Source organism: Manis javanica, chromosome 4 (genome assembly GCF_040802235.1).
Source record: "Manis javanica isolate MJ-LG chromosome 4, MJ_LKY, whole genome shotgun sequence".
Taxonomy (NCBI): Eukaryota; Metazoa; Chordata; class Mammalia; order Pholidota; family Manidae; genus Manis; species Manis javanica.
This window is the reverse complement of record NC_133159.1, coordinates 125,646,826-125,661,876: the sequence shown is the minus strand read 5'-3', so window position 1 is coordinate 125,661,876 and position 15,051 is coordinate 125,646,826. Positions and strand designations below refer to the sequence as shown.

The window sequence follows — 15,051 nt, the reverse complement described above, 5'->3', positions numbered from 1 at the left end:
CCTTTCCAGTTGCAGTTTTACAAGAGCAAACTCTTTATGCTGGATCCCTTAACTATTGGATTAATTATGACTCCTTAACATTTAAAAAAATTGAAGTATAAGTAACATACAATAATATATTCTTAGGTGTTCAGTTCAATGCTTCTGACAATTTTATATACCTGTGTAAGTGATAGAACATTAGTTAATTCTGTCTTCACATAAACTATAACTGGAAATGCATACTTACAAAGAAGATAGTATTTCTTGTATTCCAGTATTAATCCTTTTTCCCTCAAAGGGAAGTACAAATTGGAATAATCTGTAATTTTTTTACATATTGGGATTTTTCATTCTGTTCACAAGTTGTCCTTTAAAAAAAAACCTGATAGACCAATTATTCTGGGATTCTCTTTTTTTGTCCACAATCTCATATTTTCTCATAACTAAGCAAAGTCATATTTTGGATTATCTGCAAACATTAATTCATTTTCGACTTTGAAATTTTAAGTTATCTACTTTAGGAAAAGTTTTGTTTAGGCTCTTTTAAGGTAAATATTCCACAAAGTGTATTTTACCTCAAAAATGTTACTATCCTTCAGTGCACCAAGGCATTGAAAGACTTTCAAACTGACATTTCCTTTTTGAGCAACTTTGTTCCAACTGTTCCCAAAGGGAAAGGACTACAAAAGATGGTCCACACGTGATTCATGGGCATCAAATGCCATTTTATACAAGAAATCTATAAGGCCATTAAGCCTCAAGATAATTTATGTCTAAAAGGCTCCCTTCCCTACATCCTTATGGAACTCAAATGTGTCAAATACGCGTCTAAGAAACACTGTATTTTATGGCTGCATCTCTTATTCTCCCGGGGGCTTGCTTCTTCACAGCGGCACTGCTGAGCTGTTTGCCACCTGTGCCAAGAAAGACATCAGGGTGTGGCACACGCTGTCCAACAGGGAGCTGCTGCGGATCACTGTACCCAACATGACCTGCCATGGCATTGATTTCATGAGAGACGGCAAGAGCATCATTTCGGGTAACGTTGACATACCAAAGTTTGGCTTTGGGCTCTGGCTTGTGGCTTTGGATCTTGTCATTCTCCCCGTATGCTAGTCTCTACATGTGGATAACCTGGAACGGCCTTCCACTGTCTACCTCCTCCTTACTTCCCATCTAGCCTCGCTTTGGGGTTCCCTTCCATCTGGGAGACTTTCTGAGCTAGGAATTACCAAGTCACAATTTCCCTTCTCCCACATTTTTGCATATAACATGTAGCTTCCACTCTAGTAAGGAAATTTACTAATTCAATTACAAAATGGACCGGAGGCCTTGTGTTAGAACCCCTTTTGTTGTTCAAGAGATTAAAAAACCTGACTTAATCTATGTTATGCCTCAAAGGGAATTTATTTTATGCCAAAATATTTTAACTTTAAACATCATTATGTTCAGTCCATATGCAGATTTCCTCAGGGCTCAAAAAGTAAACTCACTTGTTCACATCCATGCAAAGTCAAGTGGATCTTTCAGTACAGCTATTAAATGGTGATACCAGGAACCCATTTCATCCCCATTTTTATTGGCTTTGTTTCCTCTGTGTTGGCTTCACCCTTGGTAATGTCTTCTCCACATAGTGGCCCCAGGAGCTCTTGGCTTATATTATACTTAGAGCTAACAAACCCGCAGGTCAGAATCTTGGAGTCTTCACCTCCTCCTTTTCTTTTACACCCCACATCCATTTGCCCCAGTGGCTCTCCCCTCAGAGCATACCCAAGATTCTGTCACTTCTCATCATCTCCAACCTGTGTCAGCCATGACCATCTCTCTCCCAGACTATTCTCATAGCTTTGCACCAGGTCTCCCTGCTTCTACCCTTATCTATTCTCTCCAGTCTGTTCTCAACACAGAAGTCAGGGATCTCTTTTTAAAACTTAAGTCAGATCAAGCCATTTTGGGGACTCATTTCTAAGTTTCTACAGTTGCCTACATGACCTTCTGTCCTTCCAACCTCCACCTTCTCACCTCAGACTTGGCCTCTTACTGCTCACCCCTCTCTAGTCATATTTCCTTTTCTTTTGCTGTTCCTCAAACATTGTGCATAGGGCCTTTGCTCTAGCTATTTTGTCTGCTTGGAATGTTCTTTCCCCAGTTAGCCAGCCTCATAACTCCCTCCCTCACCCCCTCACTTCCTCAAGTCTTTGCTGGAATGGGATCTACCTTGAGCATCTTATTTAAAAATGCTAAGGTCAAGAGGTGACACTAAAGCCCAGAGAAGGAGCGAGTCACCTAAGGCGTAGGGAATGGGCATTCCAGGCAGAGGGAACAGTAACTACACAGGCCCTGAGGTGGGAAAATTGATTGGCATATTTGAAGAAAAGAAAGAGGACCAGTAGTGTATCTGCAGCTTAGTGGTAAAGCTGGGGTCAGAACTGGAGGACAGTGGTACAGAGGAAGTTGAGGTGGGTAGAGAGAGACTAATAACTGTGGAGGGATAAAGTGTTGGATTTTCACTGTAGATCGGAAAGGCTTCTGAAAGTTTGATCAAGGAGGTAGCATGATTTTAAGAAGTTCACCCTGGCCCCTGCATTGATAATTGGTTGAGGGGAGCAAGAGTCTAAGGCCAGGGAAGAAGCTGTTATAATAATCCAGGAGAGAGATGCTGGTGGCATGGACAAGGGTGGTCCCAGGGGAAGGGTTGAGAAGTGGTCGGATTCAGGATGTCTTTCAACTGTAGAGTTGATGGGACTTGCTGACGCACAGGGTATTGGCTTGGGTTGGACAATGGAATAGAGAAGATTCAAGGATGACTCTGAAGTTCTTGGGTTGAACAACTGGACGATGCCACCATCATTTCACTGAGATGGAGAAGATGGTGGGAGTGGGGGAATGAGCATCAGGTTCAAGGGGAGGGGGAGGGATGGGAAGCCACCATTTATTTGAAGGTGTTAAATTCTATGTCCCAGGTGCAATATCAACTGGCTAGTTGAATTCACAAGTTTTGCAGCCTGTGAGAAAGGTGAGCTGTCTCACTCCTTCCTCCCCACCCCAACTTCTCTCTCCTGGACTGGGGTGCACCTAGAGGCAGGTTCAACTAAGGCAACTCATTTCCCTCAGTTAGGTGTGACCAGTTCGAGGAGTCAGAGGAAAGGGGGTGTGATTTCCTGGTAATTGGGGGATGACAGCCTCTTTCCTCCATCAGTATGACTGCTTCCCAATCCTGAATCTCATTTATGATGTAACAGCCTACGGAAAGAGCATGAATACACTGATCTTTGCCTTTTGTTTCTCCTTCATGCCAGGATGGGACGATGGGAAAATCCGAGCTTTCGCCCCAGAGACAGGCCGGTTGATATATGTCATTAACAATGCCCACAGGATTGGAGTGACGGCCATCGCCACCACCAGCGACTGTAAAAGGGTCATCAGCAGCGGTGGGGAAGGGGAGGTACTACTGTTAAAAGCAGAATGTTTTTCAAATAGCCCTTGACTTAGAGTAATGGCCTTATAGGAGGCCACTTATTTGATTTTTTTAACCTGTACTAGGAGTCAAGCAGGACCAAATTCAGATTTGGATGAAACCCTAAAATACATGATAAACTGAAGTTCTGATAATATAAATATGCATATAAATGTATCTATTCACAGAAAGGACATTTCAGATACAAACATAAAAGCATTCTCCGTGGAATCACTGTTGGCATTTTGCCAGAGTTTTAGAATATTTGCTCTTTTCCTTCAAAGACCACAGTTATATAAATTGTCTTCATCTTATCTTTTAAAGAAGATGCTATTTTTAGAATAAATTCTTCAATCTACCCAGACACTTTGACCATTCATTTAAAATTATTACACTTTCTCAAGACTTCTAAAACATCTTTCACTCACACAGTCATCTCAGGGTTTCTCCTGCCCTTCTCCCCAGCTTTTTTGCTATTTCAAAGCCTTCCCTTTCTCAACATAGGGTATTTTCTTTTCTGCATGCTATCACGGGAATAACTTACCAGGGAGAGAAAGATACAGCATCTTGATGTAGTCTCCAGAAGACTTTGGGCCAATCTGATGAGTGCCTGAGTGTTTGGGATCCAGAGTCATGCTGCCTGGGCCCAAATTTCACTTCTGCCACTTCTCCGCTGTGTGATCTATCTCTGCTCCATTTCCTGCGTGTAAAGTGAAGATAACAATACTCTTATTAATGAGATATTTTACACTCTTTATCTTGTATTAATTCTTCAAAATCTGGTGCACATTTTACCTTCAGAGCCCATGGTCATCAGGACTAGGCACATTCCAGGTGCTCCATAGACATACTCAGCCTCAGACCATCTGCCTGCTCTCTGCCTACCACCACCGTCACTGCTTTACTCCCTTCCTTATCCCTTCGGCCGCGCTGCTGCTGACACCCTCAGCGCCCTTGCTTGCTCTTCCAGTCTTCTGGGACATCTGCCTCGCTGATGCCTCAACTGGGTTTCAGCCAGACCACTGGTGTTCTAGGTGCCTGAGCCCAGGCTGATGAGAGTTACTCAGGAAATCACACATTACCAATTCACTGCCCTTGGCTCCGCACAGCTATCTTTTCAAGAACAATGTCAGCTCCTCTTCCCATTCTCCATGCAGCTATTACAGACTTTTTCTTCCAAAAGACATAGTCTAGAAGGTCTTTGTAAGTGCTAGAGACTAGATTTGCAGCAGGGGTGCACTGCTATGAATGCAGTAGTTGCTGAAATACTCAACTACCTTCATTTTCACTAGCACATGGCCAATGCCAGAGTTTGAAGACCCCGGTCCCAACACCTTGTCCTCTTCCCTCCATGCATGCCCACACCTCCCTGCAATCCCGCTTCTAAAGGGCTAATGCCCAGCACATCTAAAGTTCCGGTCTCGGGCTGTTTGGCTGGTGCCCACACCATAGTAGGAAGAAAATTAGAATATCACTCTTGCTAAAGAGTGAATGTATGCTTCCAAATGCAGTGGGCATTTAAGATGGAAGATTTGTTTTCTTTGGCAATAGTCGCTATCCCATCCCAGGTCAGAAACAGGGAATCATTCGGACACTATAGAAATGAATCTGGCCCAGCTCATTTGAGATAACCTCATGTTTCCTCATCTTCTTTACTAAGAACGTATCTTAGAATGTTTTCCTTCCTTCATTGAAGCTTATTTTGCTCTTACCAGGTATAAAGACATTAGTCTGTTATTACTTATCCTAACACTTAGTTTTAGTCTAGTGTTCACCTCGACTATGGTTCTTTCACATGAAATAATTTTATTTCACAAAAAGCTATTCCTCCTCTTATTTTTTATGTCCAACATATTCGCTATAAGACGGTATATGCATCTGACTAAATTATTATGTTTTCTGGTATAGTTGTGACAGTGTTTATTATAAGACAGATAAATAACTTCCCTTTTATGTATCCTTTTTATTGCCAACTAGGGCATCATATTGTTTGTTGTGGAATTTTGTGTGGCGAGTAGTTGTATTACCTATGGGTTTCCTTTCAGAATAGTAAAGGGGTGTTGGAAAATACTCATTATAGAAAGTGGGTATTGACTGTGACAAGGTTGAGAACTGATGATTCTAAATGATTAAAACTAAGCAGCTGATGTGCAAGTTAAATATGGCTATGGGTACCCAAGAGATTTCCTGATGGCACCAGAAATTTGAGAGCAACGCTCAGCAGAAATGAGTAGACACATTATTTCCCTTGGTTTAGCAGCAGCCCTGGCAGTATGGGTTTTAGTAGCGGGTATCTGATAGATTTCTCAGCCCTCAAAGTAGAAGCAGGGGCAGGACCAGTGGTAGCATTTTCCTGGCTCCACGGATGAATGCTCCTGCCCCACAACTTAGCATTCCTACCCCGCTCAACTGTGATGAGAACAGGGAGCTAAAGAAAACAAGTCCAGCACAGCAGAGGTGAAAAAGCTCTTGGAATCTTTTTATCCCTTCAAAAGTGCCCGTCTGTACTGAGCCTGGGTGTGTGGCTCTCAGGTGAGGGTGTGGCAGATAGGCTGCCAGACCCAGAAGCTGGAGGAGGCTCTGAAGGAGCACAAGTCATCTGTGTCCTGCATTCGGGTGAAGAAGGACAATAAGCAGTGTGTCACCGCCAGCACGGATGGGACCTGCATCATTTGGGACCTTGTGTAGGTTACCTATGATGGGGAGGGCAAAGTGACACAAAATGCATTATTGAACTTGACAGAAGGTTCACACACAAGGTGGGAATCTTATTTAAGGCAACAGTAAAGGGGTGCTCACCGGAAGCTATTTATCTGCATGACTGTGCAGGGTTTACAGATGCTGGCAGAAAGGGTGTCATTTCCAGGAAGAGCAGGACATTAGAAATTTCTGGATGGATGGAAAGTAGCTTTACAGATACCCACAGTGATGCATGATTGAACTTATAGTAATGCAACTCTGAGAATCCCCCAAAAAGGGAGAAGGGAAATAACTTAAATAATGTAGGCAGTTCCTCTGGGCATTCTGCCCAGTCCAGTCAAACCCAGAATGAGCTTGCCATGGGGGACAGGGTAGGAGTGGGGGTGAGGGGTGTGACTTTGCCCTTCTTTCATTGTCGGGGAGCTCTCATGCTGTAAGCGCACTGCCATCCCCATAGAGGGGCTGACCCCAAGGTCACTGGACCAAAGTGTGAACTTTAGTTTTGGAGTAACTCAAAGGATTTTCAATGACAGTGTTTTATTTTATTTTATTTTCTATATGCATGTTTGTTGCTTGATTTTACTTAGTATTAGACCCTATTCCTCCAACCCCTCTCCCTGCCTAGCACCCCTCTACCATTCCTAAGATGCTTCCCCACCGTGATAACTGCATTAGAGACTTGGATATGTATGGAGCTGGGAGAAAAGAGATAGGGATATATAGTTATAGATACAGATATTGTATAAAAATATGAGATGGTCTTGATTGAAGAGAGGAGAATGGAACTAAAGGCAAAGACAGAATACTTTTTATTTAAGGCATTAAAAAAAAACCCCAAACTAAGCAAACCTCTGTCTTCTACCTCCCTGTGTCTCTAACCTTGATGTGCACAGTAATCACCTGGGGAGCTTGTTAAAATGTAGATTTTGATTCAGTAGGTCTAGAGTGGTGCCTGAGATTCCGCATTTCTAACAAGTTCCGAAGTGATGTTCCCGGTGCTGGTCCAAGGGCTGCACTTACAGGTCATGTTCACATTACTCCTGAACTTCCCATTGGGAAAATACATAACGAGAACGGCATGTCTGAACTTATTTCTGTGGATGCTTGTGACCACCTCAAATCTTTAAAGCCTCCCTTTTGTGTAGCAGACATATTTGGTTAATTTGTACCAGAATCTTTTAAAAATGCTCAGCTCAGATACCCTGTGCGAAAACTTCCCTAATGAGAAGAAACTACAGAAGGTGGCTTTTTGCAGCCAGCAGAGCCTGGCCTGTGAGATGGTCACCTATCTCCTATGGAAGGAGGAGCTTGATTTACATATTTCTCAGTACAATAGCTAAAGCAATGTTTCTCAAACTACTGTGCACATGGACTCACGTGGTACTGATTACCATGTAAATGTATGGGCCTCTCCCAGCCTCCTAAACCCAAATCCCTAGAGGTAAAGCCCAATAATATCCACCTTTAAAAAGCCCTTCCCCACCCTTTGATGCTCAGCTTGTAAAGGCATTCACTTCAAAATGGTGGCCTCAGGAATAAAGTACCTGGTATGGAGACGGCAGATTGACCTGAGGTCAGCCTCTGCTACTTCCTTCTCACAGGAACTTGAGGCTTCCCATGGAGTTCTGTGCTTTTTCTTTAAAAAAAGGACCCCACCCAGCATGCTCTGACTGCCCCTGGTAAGGTGCATTGTGAGGACACAGAAATGGAGTGGACAGAGTTAACAGGAAATCTGTTTGGGATAGACAAATCAACCCAAATCCAAGCTTGTACCAAATCTAGTTTGAATAGTAGATGTTTTCTAAGAAAGAGAAAGTTGAGTTTCACAGCTCTTGAGTTTCTTTTTCAGGTGTCTTAGGAGGAATCAGATGATTCTGGCCAACACCTTATTCCAGTGTGTTTGTTACCACCCTGAAGAGTTTCAGATCATCACCAGTGGGACAGACAGAAAGGTTAAGTACTGTCAGCAAGAGTCAAGATCTTTCTGGTACAACAGAAAAGTGAAATATGGTGGCCGAGAGTGCAGGCTCCAGAAACAAGCCATACCAGTACAAAGAAGGAGGCTTTGCCATAGATCCACCATGTGGCTTTGGAAATGCTACATAACCTTTCAGTGCCTTTGCTTCCTCATCTGTAAAATGGAAATGATGATACTGTCAACCTCAGAATTGCCATGATGATTACAGCCATGCTCACGTACTGCTAATAGCAGGGGCCTGAAACACAGTAGGTGCTCAATAAATATCAGTTTTTATTATTAGGAAATTTCTGAGGCTGGAACAGAATTGCTGTGCCCAAGCCAGCTGTCACCTTTACTAAATTCAAATCAAATGACAGTAGAGCTCCTCATTTCTCATTGCTCTAGTTCATCAGTATATCAAGTTTCTTTAGCTGGGGAGTCCATGTCTTTGAGTAAAGATCGGTCCCTCTATTGGGGGAAATATTTCCTCTTGGGGCAAGCAAAAGGCTTCAGGAGAGTCACATGGAGGGGCACAAGGATGCCAGGGTGTTATCCAGCTGTACAGATGAGCCAGATCTTGGTCTAATTGATGGATTTGGGCTCCCCTGATTTGGATTTGAGATGACTTTGAGATCATTGAAGAAGGTGCATATTTATCTTTTCACTAGTTACAGAAAAGGCTGATAAGTGAAAAGTATAAAAATATAGTAGGAAAAATACTAAACGTGCCTCTCCACCTGCTGCCCCCTACAGAATTAGAATTTAAGAGTGGGGCTTTTTTCTGCCTGAGCTTTCCATGTGATTGAGAACTACTGCTCAAAGACACTGTCATAAAAACGCAAGAAATCCTGGTCCGAGCCAGGATTTGCTGACCCAGATGGAATGTTGTGGGAGGGCACGGAGATTGGCTTCCCTTCTAGTCTCTGCAGATTGACCTTCTCAGTTTGTGTCTCATTGGCCCAAACGGGATTAAAAGCCTGCCCACCCGCCAACCCCATGGCGCCCCTGTGGTCTAAATAGGCTTCCTCTTCCAACTGGCGTGGAATGGATATTAGGGAGTTCATCACAGCACCTCTATAAATGTTTTGCTCTATGGTTCAAAAAGCTTCTGCCATATTCTAGGTTTCAGCTCATGAGACTTGAAGCAGCCTGCTTCCTTCTTAATGGCATTTTCACCAGAGTACTCAAACCATACGTCATAAATCTGTCAACCTATTCTGAGGGTTGGGGACAGGACACTGTCCCTGCTGTCACAGAGCTTACATCCTGTGGGGAGTTATTTTGGGTGGGAGGGAACGGGTTGTTCAGTTCACATGTAAATGAATACATAAATGGACTATGAGTAAGAAATGAACAGAATGATAAAGTTGCTGAAAGGCCTAAAAAGAAAATAGACTCGGTTGTACTGTCTGGGTGGAAGGAAGCTGCTTTAGTGAGGATGGTCAGCAATGCCTCCCTAAGGAGGTCAAGTTGAGCTGAGGCCTGAGTGACAAGGACCGAGCCATACTTAGACCTCAGGGAAGACCAGCCCAGGTGGAGGATACCTGGGAAAGCCTGAGGTGCCATAAGGCTGCCCAGAAGAGCGTCACTTTGATCTTTTTGCCAAGAAAGCAGGTGGTCAAGCACCAGCTACTAATGTAGATACGGTTCCTGAGAAACAAGGATTTTGGCGAGCTTTTATACTCTTTTATGCTTTTGCTCTGAAAACAGAACGTTTTCTTGAAGTAATCAAGTGCCAGTCAAAATTATGAAGCAAAAAAGAAAATAGTTTCTTAAATAGCATCCACAATTTCTAGCTAGGTTCTGAATACCGATTCCTGACATAATTAGTGGATCATAGAAAGTTTCCATCAGCATCAAACAAACCTCTCATTTCACAAACAAGGGGGTGAACTGTGAGTTCACACTTATGATTCCTGCTCAAGAACTCTTTGTTTGGAAAGCAATTTTATTTTTGAATAGGTTGTACATTTACAAAGTTCAGAAAGTATAAAAGTAGTATATTCAGAGCAAAATCTTCCTCCCTTGAGCCTGTCTCCCCCCCACCCCCCACCCCTAACCTCCTTCCCTCCCCCAGGAGGGGACCTTACTATCAGTTTGCCTTTAAATCCACCCTGTGGAATATTTTATTGCTTTGAGGCTGAAGAGAAAGGTGGGGATAAGGGTGGGCTGAGGAAGAGGTGGGGGGACCAGTCGCAGTGGGAAGGGGACTTTGGAAGGCTTGGTCTCCAGAACTCTCTGCAGGCTCATTCCCCAAGCTGAAGGAAGGAACCGCTTCCCCTTCCTGCAGGCCTGAAGCCTCCCTCTCCTAGGAACACACACAGGAAACTGGATTCTGTGGTGGTTTCCTTCCTCCTTCAACCGCCTGCCTCAGATTCAATGTGCTTAGTCTAAGCAAAGGCACTTTCTGTCACAATCTGGTTTTAGCAGCCCATCAGCATCTCTGTAAATAGATGCGAATTAAAAACCCAATACTAAAAATATTAAAATGGTTTCTCCACCCCCTCCTTTAGCCTGTTCATAATTTCAGCAGATATATCACCCAGAGTATATTTTTGCTACCTTCTATTTAAAGTAGAACCATCTTGTGTTAGCCTGGGTGTGGATGATTCCACTGAGCTGATTCCTGCCCAATGCTTCTTTCCTGAATTCCAGGTTGCCTACTGGAAAGTATTTGATGGGTCAGTGATCAGAGAGCTGGAAGGTTCCTTGTCTGGGTCAGTCAATGGCATGGATACCACACTGGAAGGAGTGCACTTTGTCACAGGTTAGTTCCTGGCATAAGGACAGAGTCAAACCCAGCTGAATTAAACGGGAACTAGGAACCTGCCAGGCGGAAGGCAGCAGGAAGGGACCAGACCACAAAGGGATCCGAAGGGCAATGTGGTCAGATTCAGGCCTGAAACGCTGCCCTAGGTGTGGCCGCCAAAGCAGAATGCAGAAATCCCATTTCAGTGAGAGGGAATGTTTTCCCATGAGCCTCAGGAGGACAAATAAAAGCCAAGCCTTACATTGCTTGTTTTTTTGTTGTGGGTGTTAATGACCGAACGAAGTTTGACTTTAAATGGTTTGGGCTGTCCAGCGTGCCTTGCTTTGTTATTTCCTACTGAAGCCTTAAATGCTAGGCCTGTAAGTCATTTCCAGGGGGCACTTTCCACACAACATGCCTGTAGGAATACCACCAATATTATTTCCTGCCGGACTCTTTGATTCTTCAGGCCATTAACAAATAAATGCTCCAAATGAATTCATGGCTCACATTTACATTTACCTAAAGCACAATACAAAACCAGACACGATGTGATCCCAATCACATATACAGATGTATACCTGTATACTTAGACTGTAAGGAACTAAACCGAGATGTTACTGGTGGTTACTTCTCTGTGGTGGGATCAAGGGTGATGTCCCCTCTCTGTATTTTTTTCCCCCAATTTTGACTACAATAGACCTGGAATTTTATAATCGAGGAAAAGAGTTATTATAAAGGCAGGTTTTTCTTCCTTTAAGCAGGCACACAGGGAATGTACTGAAACTAATCCAGTGATTTGAGGTCAGGGCTATTTATTCTATTGCTGCAGTGCCACAGAAAACTGTTTGACTTTTTCAGGTGGAAATGACCATCTGGTCAAAGTTTGGGATTATAATGAAGCTGAAGTGACTCACGTCGGGGTGGGACACAGCGGTAACATTACCCGCATCTGGATAAGTCCAGGAAGCCAGTACATTGTTAGTGTAAGTGCCCATGGAGCCATTCTGAGATGGAAGTACCCCTTTGCCTCATAAGCTGCAGGCACATCCCGGGTGCCGGGCACTGCCCACAGTTCTGTTGAAGGCTGAATTTCGATAACCAAGAATGCTCTTTGATTTCTTACCTCTGTTTTTGTTCTTTAGTGAAAATATTTTATCTGTGAGTTTCTCCTTTATGGAATGCATTGCACTCTTGAATTGTATATTAAAATTCAAATGTGTTCAAGGGTAATTTGTCCAGACTGTAATTAAAAGTTTATTATGAATAAATCCCCAGTTGTTGGTTTCCTGTTACACCTCTCTTCTATGACTACAAACCCCACAGCCCTTTCTCAGTATTTTGTCCACAGATATCATTGCTGTCACTCTCTTAAAATAAGAATGGTGAGCTTACCTTCTTTCCAGCATTTCACTGATCAAGCTGCATGGGGCAAGACTTGGGTTTGAATAATGTATCAAAGCATCAGCAGAATTCCTGACACAGCAGAGAGTTAAACATGAATTAGTGTTTTCTCAAAGAAAAGGTGTGCTGTTGAGGAGCTTGGCATGATTATCAAAGATGAAATTTCAGAGATGCTTTTCTGAAGTCCGCCATAAAATTTCCAGTGGTCATGGAAAATCAGAAGGTCATGGAAAGTACCTTGTGCATTCAAACAGGTATCCTTTTCCAGAGAGGGAAAATTTTGGCTTTTTCTAGAAACACTTAAAGTCTCCAATTCACAGTGCAATCTTTCGTTCTAAGCATCTTTAGGCTTTAACAAATGCTTCTTGTTTGCATTAGGTAACCTGCTGCTGCCCTATTTGACATATCAAGGCAGGTATTCAAAATGATGATCACTTATTTATCAAGTAGTCAGTAACATTTCAGAGCATTGATGTAATAATGCAGCCGGCTGATCTCCTTTTTTAGTTAGAAATTTGATGATTAGTTCATTTTGCAAGGCTTTACGGGATTCACCATTAACCTGACGGTTTATAAAGGATAGCGAGTGGAGGCCCCCAGTTAACCCAGGGAATCAGGGGCGGGGCCGGGCCGCGCCGAGGTCACCGAGCAGCTGGCGGCGCTGGTGCGCGCGCTCTGGACCCGCGAATACACGCCTCAACTTTCCGGAGTTCAAGGTAGGCGGCACGCTGCAGACGGCCGCCCTCGCCGCTAGGCGGCGGTCTTGTTCCGGTCCTTCTGGTTTCTCTCCTCGGAAAGTGTGTGCTCCATCACGAAAGGGGTTTTCTTGGGGCCTCCTTTAGATGGCATTTGCCAGTTCATCCTCTGGTTACTGCCTTTGTCTTGAGTTGACTTGTGCAGTCGCTAGTCCATGTTTTCCTTATGACTCTCTCCCAGGTATTTTGAGGGGGGTGAGTAGATTTGAGTGGGTTCAGCATTTTTTTTTTTTTTTTTTTTTTTTTTTTTTTTTTTTGTATCACTAGCATGCATTTTATGACAATAACATGTACAGATTGAGCACCCTAGGGCTCTTTTTTTTTTTTTTTTTTTTGAGAGGGCATCTCTCATATTTATTGATCAAATGGTTGTTAACAACAATAAAATTCAGTATAGGGGGGTCAATGCTCAATGTACAATCATTAATCCATCTCAAGCCTAATTCTCGTCAGTCTCCAATCTTCTGAAGCATAACGAACAAGTTCTTACATGGTGAACGAATTCTTACAGAGTGAATAAATTCTTACATGGTGAACAGTACAAGGGCAGTCATCACAGAAACTTTCGGTTTTGATCATGCAATATGACCTATAAACCATCAGGTCAAATATGAATATTCATTTGATTTTTGTACTTGATTTATATGTTGATCCCACATTTCTCCTATTATTATTATTATTTTTATTTTTAATAAAATGCTGAAGTGGTAGGTAGATGCAAGATAAAGGTAGAAAACATAGTTTAGTGCTGTAAGAAGGCAAATGTAGATGATCAGATGATCAGGTGTGTGCCTATGGACTAAGTATTAATCCAGGCTAGACAAGGGCAGCAAAACATCCACGGATGCAGAAGATTTCTCTCAAAGCAGGGGGGGTGAGGTTCTGAGCCTCACCTCTGTTGATCCCCAAATTCTCACCTGATGGCCCCCCTGCGACTGTGCCTGTCTTAGGTTGTTCCTCCCTTGAGGAATCTTACCCGTCTCTGGCTAACCAGTCATCTTCCGGGGCCATACAGGGAAATGTAAAGTTGGTAAGTGAGAGAGAAGCCATATTGTTTGCAAAGGTTAGCTTTTTACTTCTTTGCAGATTTATGCCCTGTGGCTTCTATGCCCAGCACTTGTCTCGAGGTATCTTTACCACCTGGAGGAATTATGATACTCGGTAAATTCGATATGAGGCACGAATTCTATTTAAAGTTTGTAATTAGGAAGGAAGAAGAAAAGCTATAGATGTAGCATATGAAGGAAACTTGGGAGGATTGATTATTTCTTTGACATATCTTCTTGTATAGTACCTTAAGTATGTATAGGTTTTAAACTACTAACTAATTTGCACACACATATTGACATAATAGGAATACGGTGACATAAACAAAGCAAATCTATAATTACCAGCCATCTCCAGTGAAGCCAAGAAAACCATTTAGGCACCCTAGGCATTTGTGAAAATTTATCTATGATATGATGGATATTTTCCAACTGTACTTGAACCATCAGACAAATTAAAGCAGCCCATTTCTGGGATCTGTTCACATCCCATATGTTCTTTTAACCATAGATAGTCTATAGTCATGAGATTTTGGGGTGCTACAACTTGCACCCCTCCCAACTCCTGGTTGAGTTCCAACAGTACAGATCCAGTCAAATTCGTTGTCTCACTGTATGCACATGCAAGCCTAGACATCTCCCTCCTCCTTCTCATGGCAAGTCCAGGAGATGGTGGGCTGGATGCAGCCACAACCGCAGCATCGTCCGGATCCCTGTGGAGGCTTTTTGATGATCATCCCCCGGCACGAGTCCTCCAGAGAGTGCTGATGCCGGAAGCTCCTCCTCATATCGTATCTTACTTCATTTTCTGGGTATCCAAGCTAGGCCTTGATCTTCTGCGTAGAAACAAACAGACCCTTTGCCCACACTTTGACATGCCCTCTATACCACTGTGCAGAACTCATTGGAGGTCAGCACACAGTAACTGCTTTTTTTTTTTTTTTTAATTAAGAGAAAGGAATATTATCAGAAAAGAGTACCTCCATAGCTGATCATCT

The 15,051-nt window shown here is 43.1% G+C and overlaps 1 protein-coding gene across 4 annotated transcripts in view; it reads left to right on the top strand.

Annotated features, from left to right (window-relative positions):
• Window positions 1-12,086, top strand: part of LOC140849026 (cilia- and flagella-associated protein 52-like) — a 41,520-nt gene extending 29,434 nt beyond the window's left edge. For 2 of the 4 annotated variants that reach the window (XM_073234821.1, XM_073234818.1), the window contains 2 exons: window positions 873-1,021; window positions 3,282-6,850. In XM_073234821.1, coding sequence (XP_073090922.1) covers window positions 873-1,021; window positions 3,282-3,469 — 337 coding nt within the window. In that variant the 3' untranslated portion in view covers window positions 3,470-6,850. Of the gene's footprint in view, window positions 1-872; window positions 1,022-3,281; window positions 6,851-7,988; window positions 8,366-10,754; window positions 10,867-11,709 lie in introns of those variants that run through there. The other 2 variants (XM_073234820.1, XM_073234819.1) reach the window with 2 other exon arrangements.
• Window positions 12,087-15,051: the final 2,965 nt, after the last annotated feature.